At 53.3% G+C, this 20409-nt stretch overlaps 3 protein-coding genes across 3 annotated transcripts; all 3 read left to right on the top strand.

Annotated features, from left to right (window-relative positions):
* Positions 1 to 4707: 4707 nt before the first annotated feature.
* LOC129483957 (exonuclease GOR-like) lies at positions 4708 to 6522 on the top strand. Its single transcript, XM_055281370.2, has one exon. The coding sequence runs from the start codon at positions 4723 to 4725 to the stop codon at positions 6466 to 6468; it is 1746 nt and encodes a 581-aa protein (XP_055137345.1). The 5' UTR covers positions 4708 to 4722; the 3' UTR covers positions 6469 to 6522.
* A 4949-nt stretch (positions 6523 to 11471) lies between these two features.
* On the top strand, positions 11472 to 13286 carry LOC129483958 (exonuclease GOR-like). Its single transcript, XM_055281371.2, has one exon. The coding sequence runs from the start codon at positions 11487 to 11489 to the stop codon at positions 13230 to 13232; it is 1746 nt and encodes a 581-aa protein (XP_055137346.1). The 5' UTR covers positions 11472 to 11486; the 3' UTR covers positions 13233 to 13286.
* Positions 13287 to 18235: 4949 nt separating this feature from the next.
* On the top strand, positions 18236 to 20050 carry LOC129483960 (exonuclease GOR-like). Its single transcript, XM_055281372.2, has one exon. It carries the CDS (start codon positions 18251 to 18253, stop codon positions 19994 to 19996), a length of 1746 nt encoding a protein of 581 aa, XP_055137347.1. The 5' UTR covers positions 18236 to 18250; the 3' UTR covers positions 19997 to 20050.
* The last annotated feature ends 359 nt before the right edge of the window (positions 20051 to 20409 follow it).

Raw genomic sequence — 20409 nt, forward strand, 5'->3', positions numbered from 1 at the left:
CCCTCCCAGACCTCTGGCCTTCTACCACTCGCCTCCCCCAGCCCACCTGAACCTCCGCGGCTTCTGAGAACAAGGCGAACCCCCTGACCCAACAGCCTCCTGACAGTCTTCTGTCCTGGGCATCTTCCCCTTCTGTGGGGCTTTCTGAACCTCCCCACCCCCACCCGATTTCTCCCCCACCCCCCCTGGCAGGCGCCCAATCAATCTTGGTATGAATTTCAACATTGAAAAGAAAAATCCTTGAAAAGCAAAGCTGAAAGTCCTCAGCTTCTCAATGCGCGCTTAGCTGTTTTTCGGTAGAGCCACCACAGGGAGGTGGGTGAAGCACTTAGGCTCTAGAATTACACATCTGGGTTCACATTCAAATTCCACCACCTAGTAGCTTTGTAACACTGGACAAATAGCTTCTGCGCGCTTCTGGTTTTGGATCTCCAGCGTGTGATCAGGAGGTCATGGTGAGGAATGAACGAAGCAACACACGGGCAGCCTTAAAACGATGGCACACAGTAGGTGTTCAATAAAGGGTCCAAGTGGTTTCTTCCACCCAGACCAACCAACGACAATGTCGCAATCAGTCAGTCAACTTCCAACTGGGCTCCAGGAGAGAAGGAACCATCACGCCTCTCTAAATTCACGTTTCTCTTTTGAATCTGCAGTGAGAGATGACACACTAAGTAGCTAGTTTTGGTGGAGTGCCTGATTTGATAAATGTGCGTCTGGGGGGCGGGGTGGGTGTGTCTGTCTACATAACTAAATTAAACTGAGAATCAGAATGCTTTCATTACCATTAATTTACTTTGTGTGTATAAGCCCACACACCCATACATACACACACACTAACTGTTCCAGAACAAGGAGTTAGTGAACAGCAGGATGTCCACTCGGTCAGACACGTTTCGGGAAGCAATGAAATGGGACGTTTCTGATCGATTTTACCACTCCTCGAAGTTTATTTTCCATTATGACTTAGACTCCTTCTGTGGAGATTTAACAAATACAAGTCTTTTTTATTGTATGTTATATCATTTAAGTTTTATAATGTATTTAAGTTTTCATTTTAAATAGACCAGTGAAATTTATATATATTTATGGTGTACAACGTGAGGCTTCATATATGTATACATTGTGGAATGACCAAATCAAGCTAATTAACACACTCGTTTCCTCGCATCCTGATTTTATTGTGATGAGAATACTTTGAAAATCTACTCCCACAGCTATTTTCAAGTAAGCAATACATAGTTATTCACTGTAGTCGCCGTGACGCTCAGTAGATCTCTAGAAATATTCCTGCCTGAAATTTGGTATCATTTGACTCACATCTCCCCACACCCTCCCCGGCACCTGCCTCGGGGAAACACCCTTCTGCTCTCTGCAGCTACGATTTCAACGATGTTACGTTCCTCGTATCAGTCAGGTCACGCATTATTCGAATTTTTGTGCTCGCTTTTTAAAAATTTATTATGTATTTATTTACTTTTGGAGACAGGGTCTCACTCTGTCAAGCAGGCTGGAGTACGGTGACACCAACACGGCTCACCACGGCCTCCACCTCCCGGGTTCAAGAGATCTTCCCACTTGAGTCTCCTGAGTAGCGAGGACTAAGGCGTCCAACACCACACCTGTCTAATGTTTGTTTTTTTTTGGTAGAGATGGGATTTCGCCACGTCGCCCAGTTTGATCTGCAACTCCTGGGCTGAAGTGCTCCACCTGCCTTGGACTCCCAAAGTGGTGGGATTACAGTCACGAGCCTCCGTGCCTGGCCTTTGCTTTATTTCACTCACTGTAACCTCCTGTAGACTCATTCATGTTGCAGATGATACGATTTCTTTAATTTGTGAGGCTTCATAGTATTCTATAGGGTATATAGGACTGTTTTAGTGTTGTTGTTTTGCTCTCTTTTGAGACAGCGTTTCGCTCTTGTCGCCCAGGTTGGGGTGCATTGGCTTGATATCGGCTCGCTAGATCCCCTGTCTCCCAGGTTCAAGTGAGTCTCCTACCTCAGCTGAGATCAGAAAGGCAGAATCTGCCTCCCGGGTTCAAGTGATTCTCCTCCCTCGGCTGAGATAAAGAGGCAGAATTACCATGCCCAGCTCACTTTGTGTCTCTGGTACAGACGGGGTCCCACCACGTTGGCCAGGCGGGTCTTGAACTCCTGACCTCAAATGATCAGCCATGCTTGGCCTCCCAGTGTACTGGCTTTACAGGTGTGAGCCACTGCGCCCTGGGCCTCATTGTGGTTTCAGTTTGCCACACTGGTCTGTAATGGGAGACTGGACGGACGAATTAGTTGGGCTGCAGGCCTCAACAGGCAATAAGGTAAACATCAGGAAATCAGCAATGTACTCAGAAGAGAATAGTTTTACAGCACCCAAGAGAAGTCAAACATCTGTAGTGGTCATAGAAATGTAATGAAAATGTAAGTGAGGCACTATTTAAATCACTACTTTTGTCAGAAACACTCTTCCCAATTCTGACAAAAGTGTGGTATTTTGAGGCAGCATTGAATTGATAAAATACGTATCTGAAATAGGTATTGATATATGTCAATTGTCACGGAAACCTTCGTGTCCTTGTATTGAGGCATCTCAAGCTTGCATAGTGTGTCTAAGTAAACTGCCCAAAAGAACCTGAATCAAATACACAAAGAGGTTATTTCCCCACTAGAATATTTTATTATATCTTAAGCTGTAGGGTGCGTGTGCCCAAAGAGCTCGCTTCTTCCATAGGTATCCATGTGCCATGCTGACCTGCTGCACCCAACATCCCATCATTTACGTTCGGTATTTCTCCCAATGCTATCCCTGACCCCGCCCTCCACCCCGTGACAGGCCCCAGTGTGTAACGTTCCCCACCCTGTGACCGAGTGTTCTCATTGTTCAATTCTCAACTGCGAGTGAGAACGCGGGGTGTTTGGTTTTCTGTCCTTGTGACAGTTTGCTCAGAATGATGGTTTCCGGCTCCGCCCATGTCCCTGCAAAGGACATGAACCTATCCCTTTTGGTGGCTGCATAGAAATCCTTCGTGTTTATGGGCCACATTGCCTTAATGCAGTCTATCATCGTCGATGGACAATTGGGTAGGGTTCCAAGTCATTGCATTCTGAATAGTGCTGCCATAAACGTACGTGTGCATGTGTCTTTACCCTAGCATGATTTCTAAACCTTCGGGTGCATACCCGGTAATGGGGTCGCTGGGTCAAATGGTATGTCTACTTCTAGATCCTTGAGGAATGGCCACACTGTCTTCCACCATGTTTGAACTAGTTTACACTCCCACCAACCTAGGCAAACAGGGTCTGGAATGCACCTCCAGCAAACTCCAACGGATCTGCAGCTGAGGGACCTGACTCTTAGAAGGAAAACCGATAAACAGAAAGGAATAGCATCAGCATCAGCAAAAAGGACATACACTCCATAACCCCATCGGCAGGTCACCAGCATCAATGAGCAAAGGTAGGGAAAACCGCAAAGATGGGGAGGAGCCAGAGCAGAAAAGCGGAACACTCTCCAAACCAGAAGGCCTCTTCTGCTCCAGAGTCTCGCTCTGCCCCCCAGGCTGGAGTGCAGTGGCGCCATCTCGGCTCACTGCAACCTCTGACTCCTGGGTTCCATTCCCCTACCTCAGCATCCCGAGTTGCGGGGATTATCGGCACCCGCCATCATGCCCGGCTGATGTTCGCATTTTTCGTTGGCATTTTAGACAGGATCGGGATCCCTCCTGTTTAAAAGTTCCACTGAATCTCTGCTCGTGAGTACAGCTGATCTGTGCCCAATGGTTTCCACAGCATTTGCTTTTCGTAGCCACTGCAGGATTCACCTTCCGTATCTTCTCATCTCCTCTGAAAACCAGCTATACATTGGTAAACGGCTGATTCCTTTGGGGCAGTGTCCTTACAAGCTTTTCCTAAAACCTCAGTGACTTCTTTGTTATTCCGCCCGAGTTCACCATACATTTGATGTTTGTTCCTGCTGCAATTTTAGCGGAATTCATGTGGCTCTGATGGGAGTCCTTTTCAACCGATGTCTCATCCTTCTTAGTGCCTCAGTCTAGATCTAGTTCAGGAAGGTTCTAACAAGTTAGTGCAAGTTAATTTTAGTGCAAACAAATTGAAATCCATGCATAGACTTTCAGCATGTACATTTTCTATGAAGTTTTTGAAGACCCCGTGTGTTGAACGTTGCCCACGTCCTGGGAGAGAAGTGGTTGCGGTCCGCTTCCTGTCCTCAAGCTGCCCACGGTGGAGGAGTGCACAGAGCAGGGAAAGGCAAGCCCAGACAGATCCTGCCCACTAGCAGGCAGCAGCAGACGGCTGGCCCAGTCCCGGCTCCGTGGGGGTGCTGTGTGGGCCCGAGCAAGTTGAGCAACCTCCCTGAAACTCAATGTGCGGCTATGTGGCTCAGTTCCACTAGCCATTATGGTACTGCTGAGCAGGGACACTTAATCACCTCAGGAAAAGCAAGCTAGCTCCAAGGTTAGCAACCAGGAGTTCGGGTTGCTTCCATTAGCAGACCCTGAGCCCCCCCGCAAGCTGGAGTCTGGTGGAAGATGAGGTTCAGTGTGATTGGATGGAAGTAGCAACGTAATGAAGGACAAGTCCCACCCTCTCTCACAGAAGAGCCCTGTGCGTATATAAAGGCGGTGCGCCTCCGCGGCGGCACTCCTTGAAGCCGCCAGTTGGGAGAGGAGCAGAGCCACGCAGGTGCTCCCGAAGGCAGCGAGATGTTGCGAGCCACAGCTCCCTGCTGGTTCCCACCTGGCTATCCAGAAGCGAAGAAGGCGGCCGAGGAGGCGGCCCTCGAGGCTCCAGAATTCCCACTGCCCTCTCATCAGCCTGCCCAGAGCTTCGGGCTCCGGGTGCCCCAGATGCACAAGCGGGCCTCAGCATCTGTGGGGATCCAGACGGAGCCCGAGAATACGGGTCCGGCTGTGCCCCCTGCGTGGCCCGAGATGGTGACGGAGGCTTGGTGCTTCCCCGCGCAGCGGGGATCGGCCTGCTGCCTGCCAGCCGCCCCAAAGCTGGCAGAGAGACCCTCCGCAGTCCGCATCTCAGCCCCCAGGGAGAGGAAGAGGATCGCCCACTTTCACAGCCCTTGCTTGGCCACCGGTGCCACAGATGCCAAGAGAACCCGGGTGGCCAGCGGAAGCCAACGCTCCAATGGCTCCAAGGTCGGCAGACAGCCACGGAAGACGCGCAACAGGTCGGGGATGGCAGACAAGACCTCCACCACCATCAGCTCTAAGCGGATCGTCCGTCGTCCATCCTTAGCGCGTTTGAAGGAACCCATTATCCTCCGAAGCTCGGGGTGCCAAGTCCCCACCGTCATCCGCCGAGGCTATCTCCAACTGTTCACCAAAGAGTGTCTCAAGTTCTGCGCCTCCAAGCAGGAGGCCGAGGAGAAGGCGCTGAACGAGGAGAAGGCGGCCTACGACTGCAGCCCCAACAAGAACGTGTACCTGAACGTGGTCCTGAACACCCTCAAGAGGCTGAAGGGCCTGACCCCCAGCTCCATGCCCGGCCTCAGCAGGGCCGCCCTGTACAGCCGCCTCCAGGAGTTCCTGCTCACCCAGGACCAGCTCAAGGAGAACGGCTACCCCTTCCCGCACCCCGAGCAGCCCGGAGGCGCCGTCCTCTTCACTGGCCAGGGGAAGGGGCCCGGCGACTCCTCCTGCAGGGTCTGCTGCCGTTGTGGCACCGAGTACCTGGTGTCCTCCTCGGGCCGCTGTGTACGCGACCAGTTGTGTTATTATCACTGGGGGCGGGTCCGCTCGAGCCAAGTGGCTGGAGGCCGGGTTAGCCAGTACACCTGCTGTGCAGCGGCTCCTGGCTCCGTGGGCTGCCAGGTGGCAAAGCAGCACGTGCGGGACGGCCGCAAGGACAGCCTCGATGGCTTCGTGAAGACCTTGGAGAAAGAGTGTTCCACAGACGCTTATCCAGGGATCTACGCCTTGGACTGTGAGATGTGCTACACCACGCACGGCCTGGAGCTGACCCGCGTCACCGTGGTGGACGCCGACATGCGAGTGGTGTACGACACCTTCGTCAAGCCCGACAACGAGATCGTGGACTACAACACCAGGTTCTCCGGAGTGACCGAGGCCGACGTCGCCAACACGAGCATCACGTTGCCCAAAGTCCAAGCCATCCTGCTGAGCTTTTTCAGCGCCCAAACCATCCTCATCGGGCACAGCCTGGAGAGCGATCTGCTGGCCCTGAAGCTCATCCACAGCACCGTGGTGGACACGGCCGTGCTCTTCCCGCACTACCTGGGTTTCCCCTACAAGCGCTCCCTCAGGAATCTCGCGGCCGACTACCTGGGACACATCATCCAGGACAGCCAGGACGGGCACAACTCCAGCGAGGACGCAAACGCCTGCCTGCAGCTGGTGATGTGGAAGGTCCGACAGCGCGCCCAGATCCAGCGATGCCAGCGGTCCGCCTCTCCCGCCGCCCTGGCCTGTCCTTAGCCCCAGGCCGCTTCCAAAACCGCCCTCCATCCCGAGAGCTAACCCTGTCCACCTCGCCGCAAAGCCAAAGAAACGGGAGCAGCCGGCGGCAGGACAGGGCCAAAAGCCGAGACTAACCCCGACCCCCGACTCCCAGCCCCCCGGAGTGCCTGCCGCGGGCCGTCGCTCCTGTCCCCATCCCTCTGCCCCTCCCGGACCTCCGTCCTTCCACCAATGGGCTCCCCGAGGCCCGAGCCCCCACTCCCAGTCCCCCGAGTCCCTGCCGCGGCCCCTCGCGCCTGGCCCCATCCCTCGGTCCCTCCCAGACCTCTGGCCTTCTACCACTCGCCTCCCCCAGCCCACCTGAACCTCCGCGGCTTCTGAGAACAAGGCGAACCCCCTGACCCAACAGCCTCCTGACAGTCTTCTGTCCTGGGCATCTTCCCCTTCTGTGGGGCTTTCTGAACCTCCCCACCCCCACCCGATTTCTCCCCCACCCCCCCTGGCAGGCGCCCAATCAATCTTGGTATGAATTTCAACATTGAAAAGAAAAATCCTTGAAAAGCAAAGCTGAAAGTCCTCAGCTTCTCAATGCGCGCTTAGCTGTTTTTCGGTAGAGCCACCACAGGGAGGTGGGTGAAGCACTTAGGCTCTAGAATTACACATCTGGGTTCACATTCAAATTCCACCACCTAGTAGCTTTGTAACACTGGACAAATAGCTTCTGCGCGCTTCTGGTTTTGGATCTCCAGCGTGTGATCAGGAGGTCATGGTGAGGAATGAACGAAGCAACACACGGGCAGCCTTAAAACGATGGCACACAGTAGGTGTTCAATAAAGGGTCCAAGTGGTTTCTTCCACCCAGACCAACCAACGACAATGTCCCAATCAGTCAGTCAACTTCCAACTGGGCTCCAGGAGAGAAGGAACCATCACGCCTCTCTAAATTCACGTTTCTCTTTTGAATCTGCAGTGAGAGATGACACACTAAGTAGCTAGTTTTGGTGGAGTGCCTGATTTGATAAATGTGCGTCTGGGGGGCGGGGTGGGTGTGTCTGTCTACATAACTAAATTAAACTGAGAATCAGAATGCTTTCATTACCATTAATTTACTTTGTGTGTATAAGCCCACACACCCATACATACACACACACTAACTGTTCCAGAACAAGGAGTTAGTGAACAGCAGGATGTCCACTCGGTCAGACACGTTTCGGGAAGCAATGAAATGGGACGTTTCTGATCGATTTTACCACTCCTCGAAGTTTATTTTCCATTATGACTTAGACTCCTTCTGTGGAGATTTAACAAATACAAGTCTTTTTTATTGTATGTTATATCATTTAAGTTTTATAATGTATTTAAGTTTTCATTTTAAATAGACCAGTGAAATTTATATATATTTATGGTGTACAACGTGAGGCTTCATATATGTATACATTGTGGAATGACCAAATCAAGCTAATTAACACACTCGTTTCCTCGCATCCTGATTTTATTGTGATGAGAATACTTTGAAAATCTACTCCCACAGCTATTTTCAAGTAAGCAATACATAGTTATTCACTGTAGTCGCCGTGACGCTCAGTAGATCTCTAGAAATATTCCTGCCTGAAATTTGGTATCATTTGACTCACATCTCCCCACACCCTCCCCGGCACCTGCCTCGGGGAAACACCCTTCTGCTCTCTGCAGCTACGATTTCAACGATGTTACGTTCCTCGTATCAGTCAGGTCACGCATTATTCGAATTTTTGTGCTCGCTTTTTAAAAATTTATTATGTATTTATTTACTTTTGGAGACAGGGTCTCACTCTGTCAAGCAGGCTGGAGTACGGTGACACCAACACGGCTCACCACGGCCTCCACCTCCCGGGTTCAAGAGATCTTCCCACTTGAGTCTCCTGAGTAGCGAGGACTAAGGCGTCCAACACCACACCTGTCTAATGTTTGTTTTTTTTTGGTAGAGATGGGATTTCGCCACGTCGCCCAGTTTGATCTGCAACTCCTGGGCTGAAGTGCTCCACCTGCCTTGGACTCCCAAAGTGGTGGGATTACAGTCACGAGCCTCCGTGCCTGGCCTTTGCTTTATTTCACTCACTGTAACCTCCTGTAGACTCATTCATGTTGCAGATGATACGATTTCTTTAATTTGTGAGGCTTCATAGTATTCTATAGGGTATATAGGACTGTTTTAGTGTTGTTGTTTTGCTCTCTTTTGAGACAGCGTTTCGCTCTTGTCGCCCAGGTTGGGGTGCATTGGCTTGATATCGGCTCGCTAGATCCCCTGTCTCCCAGGTTCAAGTGAGTCTCCTACCTCAGCTGAGATCAGAAAGGCAGAATCTGCCTCCCGGGTTCAAGTGATTCTCCTCCCTCGGCTGAGATAAAGAGGCAGAATTACCATGCCCAGCTCACTTTGTGTCTCTGGTACAGACGGGGTCCCACCACGTTGGCCAGGCGGGTCTTGAACTCCTGACCTCAAATGATCAGCCATGCTTGGCCTCCCAGTGTACTGGCTTTACAGGTGTGAGCCACTGCGCCCTGGGCCTCATTGTGGTTTCAGTTTGCCACACTGGTCTGTAATGGGAGACTGGACGGACGAATTAGTTGGGCTGCAGGCCTCAACAGGCAATAAGGTAAACATCAGGAAATCAGCAATGTACTCAGAAGAGAATAGTTTTACAGCACCCAAGAGAAGTCAAACATCTGTAGTGGTCATAGAAATGTAATGAAAATGTAAGTGAGGCACTATTTAAATCACTACTTTTGTCAGAAACACTCTTCCCAATTCTGACAAAAGTGTGGTATTTTGAGGCAGCATTGAATTGATAAAATACGTATCTGAAATAGGTATTGATATATGTCAATTGTCACGGAAACCTTCGTGTCCTTGTATTGAGGCATCTCAAGCTTGCATAGTGTGTCTAAGTAAACTGCCCAAAAGAACCTGAATCAAATACACAAAGAGGTTATTTCCCCACTAGAATATTTTATTATATCTTAAGCTGTAGGGTGCGTGTGCCCAAAGAGCTCGCTTCTTCCATAGGTATCCATGTGCCATGCTGACCTGCTGCACCCAACATCCCATCATTTACGTTCGGTATTTCTCCCAATGCTATCCCTGACCCCGCCCTCCACCCCGTGACAGGCCCCAGTGTGTAACGTTCCCCACCCTGTGACCGAGTGTTCTCATTGTTCAATTCTCAACTGCGAGTGAGAACGCGGGGTGTTTGGTTTTCTGTCCTTGTGACAGTTTGCTCAGAATGATGGTTTCCGGCTCCGCCCATGTCCCTGCAAAGGACATGAACCTATCCCTTTTGGTGGCTGCATAGAAATCCTTGGTGTTTATGGGCCACATTGCCTTAATGCAGTCTATCATCGTCGATGGACAATTGGGTAGGGTTCCAAGTCATTGCATTCTGAATAGTGCTGCCATAAACGTACGTGTGCATGTGTCTTTACCCTAGCATGATTTCTAAACCTTCGGGTGCATACCCGGTAATGGGGTCGCTGGGTCAAATGGTATGTCTACTTCTAGATCCTTGAGGAATGGCCACACTGTCTTCCACCATGTTTGAACTAGTTTACACTCCCACCAACCTAGGCAAACAGGGTCTGGAATGCACCTCCAGCAAACTCCAACGGATCTGCAGCTGAGGGACCTGACTCTTAGAAGGAAAACCGATAAACAGAAAGGAATAGCATCAGCATCAGCAAAAAGGACATACACTCCATAACCCCATCGGCAGGTCACCAGCATCAATGAGCAAAGGTAGGGAAAACCGCAAAGATGGGGAGGAGCCAGAGCAGAAAAGCGGAACACTCTCCAAACCAGAAGGCCTCTTCTGCTCCAGAGTCTCGCTCTGCCCCCCAGGCTGGAGTGCAGTGGCGCCATCTCGGCTCACTGCAACCTCTGACTCCTGGGTTCCATTCCCCTACCTCAGCATCCCGAGTTGCGGGGATTATCGGCACCCGCCATCATGCCCGGCTGATGTTCGCATTTTTCGTTGGCATTTTAGACAGGATCGGGATCCCTCCTGTTTAAAAGTTCCACTGAATCTCTGCTCGTGAGTACAGCTGATCTGTGCCCAATGGTTTCCACAGCATTTGCTTTTCGTAGCCACTGCAGGATTCACCTTCCGTATCTTCTCATCTCCTCTGAAAACCAGCTATACATTGGTAAACGGCTGATTCCTTTGGGGCAGTGTCCTTACAAGCTTTTCCTAAAACCTCAGTGACTTCTTTGTTATTCCGCCCGAGTTCACCATACATTTGATGTTTGTTCCTGCTGCAATTTTAGCGGAATTCATGTGGCTCTGATGGGAGTCCTTTTCAACCGATGTCTCATCCTTCTTAGTGCCTCAGTCTAGATCTAGTTCAGGAAGGTTCTAACAAGTTAGTGCAAGTTAATTTTAGTGCAAACAAATTGAAATCCATGCATAGACTTTCAGCATGTACATTTTCTATGAAGTTTTTGAAGACCCCGTGTGTTGAACGTTGCCCACGTCCTGGGAGAGAAGTGGTTGCGGTCCGCTTCCTGTCCTCAAGCTGCCCACGGTGGAGGAGTGCACAGAGCAGGGAAAGGCAAGCCCAGACAGATCCTGCCCACTAGCAGGCAGCAGCAGACGGCTGGCCCAGTCCCGGCTCCGTGGGGGTGCTGTGTGGGCCCGAGCAAGTTGAGCAACCTCCCTGAAACTCAATGTGCGGCTATGTGGCTCAGTTCCACTAGCCATTATGGTACTGCTGAGCAGGGACACTTAATCACCTCAGGAAAAGCAAGCTAGCTCCAAGGTTAGCAACCAGGAGTTCGGGTTGCTTCCATTAGCAGACCCTGAGCCCCCCCGCAAGCTGGAGTCTGGTGGAAGATGAGGTTCAGTGTGATTGGATGGAAGTAGCAACGTAATGAAGGACAAGTCCCACCCTCTCTCACAGAAGAGCCCTGTGCGTATATAAAGGCGGTGCGCCTCCGCGGCGGCACTCCTTGAAGCCGCCAGTTGGGAGAGGAGCAGAGCCACGCAGGTGCTCCCGAAGGCAGCGAGATGTTGCGAGCCACAGCTCCCTGCTGGTTCCCACCTGGCTATCCAGAAGCAAAGAAGGCGGCCGAGGAGGCGGCCCTCGAGGCTCCAGAATTCCCACTGCCCTCTCATCAGCCTGCCCAGAGCTTCGGGCTCCGGGTGCCCCAGATGCACAAGCGGGCCTCAGCATCTGTGGGGATCCAGACGGAGCCCGAGAATACGGGTCCGGCTGTGCCCCCTGCGTGGCCCGAGATGGTGACGGAGGCTTGGTGCTTCCCCGCGCAGCGGGGATCGGCCTGCTGCCTGCCAGCCGCCCCAAAGCTGGCAGAGAGACCCTCCGCAGTCCGCATCTCAGCCCCCAGGGAGAGGAAGAGGATCGCCCACTTTCACAGCCCTTGCTTGGCCACCGGTGCCACAGATGCCAAGAGAACCCGGGTGGCCAGCGGAAGCCAACGCTCCAATGGCTCCAAGGTCGGCAGACAGCCACGGAAGACGCGCAACAGGTCGGGGATGGCAGACAAGACCTCCACCACCATCAGCTCTAAGCGGATCGTCCGTCGTCCATCCTTAGCGCGTTTGAAGGAACCCATTATCCTCCGAAGCTCGGGGTGCCAAGTCCCCACCGTCATCCGCCGAGGCTATCTCCAACTGTTCACCAAAGAGTGTCTCAAGTTCTGCGCCTCCAAGCAGGAGGCCGAGGAGAAGGCGCTGAACGAGGAGAAGGCGGCCTACGACTGCAGCCCCAACAAGAACGTGTACCTGAACGTGGTCCTGAACACCCTCAAGAGGCTGAAGGGCCTGACCCCCAGCTCCATGCCCGGCCTCAGCAGGGCCGCCCTGTACAGCCGCCTCCAGGAGTTCCTGCTCACCCAGGACCAGCTCAAGGAGAACGGCTACCCCTTCCCGCACCCCGAGCAGCCCGGAGGCGCCGTCCTCTTCACTGGCCAGGGGAAGGGGCCCGGCGACTCCTCCTGCAGGGTCTGCTGCCGTTGTGGCACCGAGTACCTGGTGTCCTCCTCGGGCCGCTGTGTACGCGACCAGTTGTGTTATTATCACTGGGGGCGGGTCCGCTCGAGCCAAGTGGCTGGAGGCCGGGTTAGCCAGTACACCTGCTGTGCAGCGGCTCCTGGCTCCGTGGGCTGCCAGGTGGCAAAGCAGCACGTGCGGGACGGCCGCAAGGACAGCCTCGATGGCTTCGTGAAGACCTTGGAGAAAGAGTGTTCCACAGACGCTTATCCAGGGATCTACGCCTTGGACTGTGAGATGTGCTACACCACGCACGGCCTGGAGCTGACCCGCGTCACCGTGGTGGACGCCGACATGCGAGTGGTGTACGACACCTTCGTCAAGCCCGACAACGAGATCGTGGACTACAACACCAGGTTCTCCGGAGTGACCGAGGCCGACGTCGCCAACACGAGCATCACGTTGCCCAAAGTCCAAGCCATCCTGCTGAGCTTTTTCAGCGCCCAAACCATCCTCATCGGGCACAGCCTGGAGAGCGATCTGCTGGCCCTGAAGCTCATCCACAGCACCGTGGTGGACACGGCCGTGCTCTTCCCGCACTACCTGGGTTTCCCCTACAAGCGCTCCCTCAGGAATCTCGCGGCCGACTACCTGGGACACATCATCCAGGACAGCCAGGACGGGCACAACTCCAGCGAGGACGCAAACGCCTGCCTGCAGCTGGTGATGTGGAAGGTCCGACAGCGCGCCCAGATCCAGCGATGCCAGCGGTCCGCCTCTCCCGCCGCCCTGGCCTGTCCTTAGCCCCAGGCCGCTTCCAAAACCGCCCTCCATCCCGAGAGCTAACCCTGTCCACCTCGCCGCAAAGCCAAAGAAACGGGAGCAGCCGGCGGCAGGACAGGGCCAAAAGCCGAGACTAACCCCGACCCCCGACTCCCAGCCCCCCGGAGTGCCTGCCGCGGGCCGTCGCTCCTGTCCCCATCCCTCTGCCCCTCCCGGACCTCCGTCCTTCCACCAATGGGCTCCCCGAGGCCCGAGCCCCCACTCCCAGTCCCCCGAGTCCCTGCCGCGGCCCCTCGCGCCTGGCCCCATCCCTCGGTCCCTCCCAGACCTCTGGCCTTCTACCACTCGCCTCCCCCAGCCCACCTGAACCTCCGCGGCTTCTGAGAACAAGGCGAACCCCCTGACCCAACAGCCTCCTGACAGTCTTCTGTCCTGGGCATCTTCCCCTTCTGTGGGGCTTTCTGAACCTCCCCACCCCCACCCGATTTCTCCCCCACCCCCCCTGGCAGGCGCCCAATCAATCTTGGTATGAATTTCAACATTGAAAAGAAAAATCCTTGAAAAGCAAAGCTGAAAGTCCTCAGCTTCTCAATGCGCGCTTAGCTGTTTTTCGGTAGAGCCACCACAGGGAGGTGGGTGAAGCACTTAGGCTCTAGAATTACACATCTGGGTTCACATTCAAATTCCACCACCTAGTAGCTTTGTAACACTGGACAAATAGCTTCTGCGCGCTTCTGGTTTTGGATCTCCAGCGTGTGATCAGGAGGTCATGGTGAGGAATGAACGAAGCAACACACGGGCAGCCTTAAAACGATGGCACACAGTAGGTGTTCAATAAAGGGTCCAAGTGGTTTCTTCCACCCAGACCAACCAACGACAATGTCCCAATCAGTCAGTCAACTTCCAACTGGGCTCCAGGAGAGAAGGAACCATCACGCCTCTCTAAATTCACGTTTCTCTTTTGAATCTGCAGTGAGAGATGACACACTAAGTAGCTAGTTTTGGTGGAGTGCCTGATTTGATAAATGTGCGTCTGGGGGGCGGGGTGGGTGTGTCTGTCTACATAACTAAATTAAACTGAGAATCAGAATGCTTTCATTACCATTAATTTACTTTGTGTGTATAAGCCCACACACCCATACATACACACACACTAACTGTTCCAGAACAAGGAGTTAGTGAACAGCAGGATGTCCACTCGGTCAGACACGTTTCGGGAAGCAATGAAATGGGACGTTTCTGATCGATTTTACCACTCCTCGAAGTTTATTTTCCATTATGACTTAGACTCCTTCTGTGGAGATTTAACAAATACAAGTCTTTTTTATTGTATGTTATATCATTTAAGTTTTATAATGTATTTAAGTTTTCATTTTAAATAGACCAGTGAAATTTATATATATTTATGGTGTACAACGTGAGGCTTCATATATGTATACATTGTGGAATGACCAAATCAAGCTAATTAACACACTCGTTTCCTCGCATCCTGATTTTATTGTGATGAGAATACTTTGAAAATCTACTCCCACAGCTATTTTCAAGTAAGCAATACATAGTTATTCACTGTAGTCGCCGTGACGCTCAGTAGATCTCTAGAAATATTCCTGCCTGAAATTTGGTATCATTTGACTCACATCTCCCCACACCCTCCCCGGCACCTGCCTCGGGGAAACACCCTTCTGCTCTCTGCAGCTACGATTTCAACGATGTTACGTTCCTCGTATCAGTCAGGTCACGCATTATTCGAATTTTTGTGCTCGCTTTTTAAAAATTTATTATGTATTTATTTACTTTTGGAGACAGGGTCTCACTCTGTCAAGCAGGCTGGAGTACGGTGACACCAACACGGCTCACCACGGCCTCCACCTCCCGGGTTCAAGAGATCTTCCCACTTGAGTCTCCTGAGTAGCGAGGACTAAGGCGTCCAACACCACACCTGTCTAATGTTTGTTTTTTTTTGGTAGAGATGGGATTTCGCCACGTCGCCCAGTTTGATCTGCAACTCCTGGGCTGAAGTGCTCCACCTGCCTTGGACTCCCAAAGTGGTGGGATTACAGTCACGAGCCTCCGTGCCTGGCCTTTGCTTTATTTCACTCACTGTAACCTCCTGTAGACTCATTCATGTTGCAGATGATACGATTTCTTTAATTTGTGAGGCTTCATAGTATTCTATAGGGTATATAGGACTGTTTTAGTGTTGTTGTTTTGCTCTCTTTTGAGACAGCGTTTCGCTCTTGTCGCCCAGGTTGGGGTGCATTGGCTTGATATCGGCTCGCTAGATCCCCTGTCTCCCAGGTTCAAGTGAGTCTCCTACCTCAGCTGAGATCAGAAAGGCAGAATCTGCCTCCCGGGTTCAAGTGATTCTCCTCCCTCGGCTGAGATAAAGAGGCAGAATTACCATGCCCAGCTCACTTTGTGTCTCTGGTACAGACGGGGTCCCACCACGTTGGCCAGGCGGGTCTTGAACTCCTGACCTCAAATGATCAGCCATGCTTGGCCTCCCAGTGTACTGGCTTTACAGGTGTGAGCCACTGCGCCCTGGGCCTCATTGTGGTTTCAGTTTGCCACACTGGTCTGTAATGGGAGACTGGACGGACGAATTAGTTGGGCTGCAGGCCTCAACAGGCAATAAGGTAAACATCAGGAAATCAGCAATGTACTCAGAAGAGAATAGTTTTACAGCACCCAAGAGAAGTCAAACATCTGTAGTGGTCATAGAAATGTAATGAAAATGTAAGTGAGGCACTATTTAAATCACTACTTTTGTCAGAAACACTCTTCCCAATTCTGACAAAAGTGTGGTATTTTGAGGCAGCATTGAATTGATAAAATACGTATCTGAAATAGGTATTGATATATGTCAATTGTCACGGAAACCTTCGTGTCCTTGTATTGAGGCATCTCAAGCTTGCATAGTGTGTCTAAGTAAACTGCCCAAAAGAACCTGAATCAAATACACAAAGAGGTTATTTCCCCACTAGAATATTTTATTATATCTTAAGCTGTAGGGTGCGTGTGCCCAAAGAGCTCGCTTCTTCCATAGGTATCCATGTGCCATGCTGACCTGCTGCACCCAACATCCCATCATTTACGTTCGGTATTTCTCCCAATGCTATCCCTGACCCCGCCCTCCACCCCGTGACAGGCCCCAGTGTGTAACGTTCCCCACCCTGTGACCGAGTGTTCTCATTGTTCAATTCTCAACTGCGAGTGAGAACGCGGGGTGTTTGGTTTTCTGTCCTTGTGACAGTTTGCTCAGAATGATGGTTTCCGGCTCCGCCCATGTCCCTGCAAAGGACATGAACCTATCCCTTTTGGTGGCTGCATAGAAATCCTTGGTGTTTATGGGCCACATTGCCTTAATGCAGTCTATCATCGTCGATGGACAATTGGGTAGGGTTCCAAGTCATTGCATTCTGAATAGTGCTGCCATAAACGTACGTGTGCATGTGTCTTTACCCTAGCATGATTTCTAAACCTTCGGGTGCATACCCGGTAATGGGGTCGCTGGGTCAAATGGTATGTCTACTTCTAGATCCTTGAGGAATGGCCACACTGTCTTCCACCATGTTTGAACTAGTTTACACTCCCACCAACCTAGGCAAACAGGGTCTGGAATGCACCTCCAGCAAACTCCAACGGATCTGCAGCTGAGGGACCTGACTCTTAGAAGGAAAACCGATAAACAGAAAGGAATAGCATCAGCATCAGCAAAAAGGACATACACTCCATAACCCCATCGGCAGGTCACCAGCATCAATGAGCAAAGGTAGGGAAAACCGCAAAGATGGGGAGGAGCCAGAGCAGAAAAGCGGAACACTCTCCAAACCAGAAGGCCTCTTCTGCTCCAGAGTCTCGCTCTGCCCCCCAGGCTGGAGTGCAGTGGCGCCATCTCGGCTCACTGCAACCTCTGACTCCTGGGTTCCATTCCCCTACCTCAGCATCCCGAGTTGCGGGGATTATCGGCACCCGCCATCATGCCCGGCTGATGTTCGCATTTTTCGTTGGCATTTTAGACAGGATCGGGATCCCTCCTGTTTAAAAGTTCCACTGAATCTCTGCTCGTGAGTACAGCTGATCTGTGCCCAATGGTTTCCACAGCATTTGCTTTTCGTAGCCACTGCAGGATTCACCTTCCGTATCTTCTCATCTCCTCTGAAAACCAGCTATACATTGGTAAACGGCTGATTCCTTTGGGGCAGTGTCCTTACAAGCTTTTCCTAAAACCTCAGTGACTTCTTTGTTATTCCGCCCGAGTTCACCATACATTTGATGTTTGTTCCTGCTGCAATTTTAGCGGAATTCATGTGGCTCTGATGGGAGTCCTTTTCAACCGATGTCTCATCCTTCTTAGTGCCTCAGTCTAGATCTAGTTCAGGAAGGTTCTAGCAAGTTAGTGCAAGTTAATTTTAGTGCAAACAAATTGAAATCCATGCATAGACTTTCAGCATGTACATTTTCTATGAAGTTTTTGAAGACCCCGTGTGTTGAACGTTGCCCACGTCCTGGGAGAGAAGTGGTTGCGGTCCGCTTCCTGTCCTCAAGCTGCCCACGGTGGAGGAGTGCACAGAGCAGGGAAAGGCAAGCCCAGACAGATCCTGCCCACTAGCAGGCAGCAGCAGACGGCTGGCCCAGTCCCGGCTCCGTGGGGGTGCTGTGTGGGCCCGAGCAAGTTGAGCAACCTCCCTGAAACTCAATGTGCGGCTATGTGGCTCAGTTCCACTAGCCATTATGGTACTGCTGAGCAGGGACACTTAATCACCTCAGGAAAAGCAAGCTAGCTCCAAGGTTAGCAACCAGGAGTTCGGGTTGCTTCCATTAGCAGACCCTGAGCCCCCCCGCAAGCTGGAGTCTGGTGGAAGATGAGGTTCAGTGTGATTGGATGGAAGTAGCAACGTAATGAAGGACAAGTCCCACCCTCTCTCACAGAAGAGCCCTGTGCGTATATAAAGGCGGTGCGCCTCCGCGGCGGCACTCCTTGAAGCCGCCAGTTGGGAGAGGAGCAGAGCCACGCAGGTGCTCCCGAAGGCAGCGAGATGTTGCGAGCCACAGCTCCCTGCTGGTTCCCACCTGGCTATCCAGAAGCGAAGAAGGCGGCCGAGGAGGCGGCCCTCGAGGCTCCAGAATTCCCACTGCCCTCTCATCAGCCTGCCCAGAGCTTCGGGCTCCGGGTGCCCCAGATGCACAAGCGGGCCTCAGCATCTGTGGGGATCCAGACGGAGCCCGAGAATACGGGTCCGGCTGTGCCCCCTGCGTGGCCCGAGATGGTGACGGAGGCTTGGTGCTTCCCCGCGCAGCGGGGATCGGCCTGCTGCCTGCCAGCCGCCCCAAAGCTGGCAGAGAGACCCTCCGCAGTCCGCATCTCAGCCCCCAGGGAGAGGAAGAGGATCGCCCACTTTCACAGCCCTTGCTTGGCCACCGGTGCCACAGATGCCAAGAGAACCCGGGTGGCCAGCGGAAGCCAACGCTCCAATGGCTCCAAGGTCGGCAGACAGCCACGGAAGACGCGCAACAGGTCGGGGATGGCAGACAAGACCTCCACCACCATCAGCTCTAAGCGGATCGTCCGTCGTCCATCCTTAGCGCGTTTGAAGGAACCCATTATCCTCCGAAGCTCGGGGTGCCAAGTCCCCACCGTCATCCGCCGAGGCTATCTCCAACTGTTCACCAAAGAGTGTCTCAAGTTCTGCGCCTCCAAGCAGGAGGCCGAGGAGAAGGCGCTGAACGAGGAGAAGGCGGCCTACGACTGCAGCCCCAACAAGAACGTGTACCTGAACGTGGTCCTGAACACCCTCAAGAGGCTGAAGGGCCTGACCCCCAGCTCCATGCCCGGCCTCAGCAGGGCCGCCCTGTACAGCCGCCTCCAGGAGTTCCTGCTCACCCAGGACCAGCTCAAGGAGAACGGCTACCCCTTCCCGCACCCCGAGCAGCCCGGAGGCGCCGTCCTCTTCACTGGCCAGGGGAAGGGGCCCGGCGACTCCTCCTGCAGGGTCTGCTGCCGTTGTGGCACCGAGTACCTGGTGTCCTCCTCGGGCCGCTGTGTACGCGACCAGTTGTGTTATTATCACTGGGGGCGGGTCCGCTCGAGCCAAGTGGCTGGAGGCCGGGTTAGCCAGTACACCTGCTGTGCAGCGGCTCCTGGCTCCGTGGGCTGCCAGGTGGCAAAGCAGCACGTGCGGGACGGCCGCAAGGACAGCCTCGATGGCTTCGTGAAGACCTTGGAGAAAGAGTGTTCCACAGACGCTTATCCAGGGATCTACGCCTTGGACTGTGAGATGTGCTACACCACGCACGGCCTGGAGCTGACCCGCGTCACCGTGGTGGACGCCGACATGCGAGTGGTGTACGACACCTTCGTCAAGCCCGACAACGAGATCGTGGACTACAACACCAGGTTCTCCGGAGTGACCGAGGCCGACGTCGCCAACACGAGCATCACGTTGCCCAAAGTCCAAGCCATCCTGCTGAGCTTTTTCAGCGCCCAAACCATCCTCATCGGGCACAGCCTGGAGAGCGATCTGCTGGCCCTGAAGCTCATCCACAGCACCGTGGTGGACACGGCCGTGCTCTTCCCGCACTACCTGGGTTTCCCCTACAAGCGCTCCCTCAGGAATCTCGCGGCCGACTACCTGGGACACATCATCCAGGACAGCCAGGACGGGCACAACTCCAGCGAGGACGCAAACGCCTGCCTGCAGCTGGTGATGTGGAAGGTCCGACAGCGCGCCCAGATCCAGCGATGCCAGCGGTCCGCCTCTCCCGCCGCCCTGGCCTGTCCTTAGCCCCAGGCCGCTTCCAAAACCGCCCTCCATCCCGAGAGCTAACCCTGTCCACCTCGCCGCAAAGCCAAAGAAACGGGAGCAGCCGGCGGCAGGACAGGGCCAAAAGCCGAGACTAACCCCGACCCCCGACTCCCAGCCCCCCGGAGTGCCTGCCGCGGGCCGTCGCTCCTGTCCCCATCCCTCTGCCCCTCCCGGACCTCCGTCCTTCCACCAATGGGCTCCCCGAGGCCCGAGCCCCCACTCCCAGTCCCCCGAGTCCCTGCCGCGGCCCCTCGCGCCTGGCCCCATCCCTCGGTCCCTCCCAGACCTCTGGCCTTCTACCACTCGCCTCCCCCAGCCCACCTGAACCTCCGCGGCTTCTGAGAACAAGGCGAACCCCCTGACCCAACAGCCTCCTGACAGTCTTCTGTCCT

Source organism: Symphalangus syndactylus, chromosome 6, assembly GCF_028878055.3.
Source record: "Symphalangus syndactylus isolate Jambi chromosome 6, NHGRI_mSymSyn1-v2.1_pri, whole genome shotgun sequence".
NCBI classification, from domain to species: Eukaryota; Metazoa; Chordata; class Mammalia; order Primates; family Hylobatidae; genus Symphalangus; species Symphalangus syndactylus.

What these genes read in the sequence shown, in the direction of transcription:
- LOC129483957 (XM_055281370.2), top strand. Translation starts at nt 4,723, where the DNA reads ATGTTGCGAGCCACAGCTCCCTGCTGGTTCCCACCTGGCTATCCAGAA.
- LOC129483960 (XM_055281372.2), top strand. Translation starts at nt 18,251, where the DNA reads ATGTTGCGAGCCACAGCTCCCTGCTGGTTCCCACCTGGCTATCCAGAA.
- LOC129483958 (XM_055281371.2), top strand. Translation starts at nt 11,487, where the DNA reads ATGTTGCGAGCCACAGCTCCCTGCTGGTTCCCACCTGGCTATCCAGAA.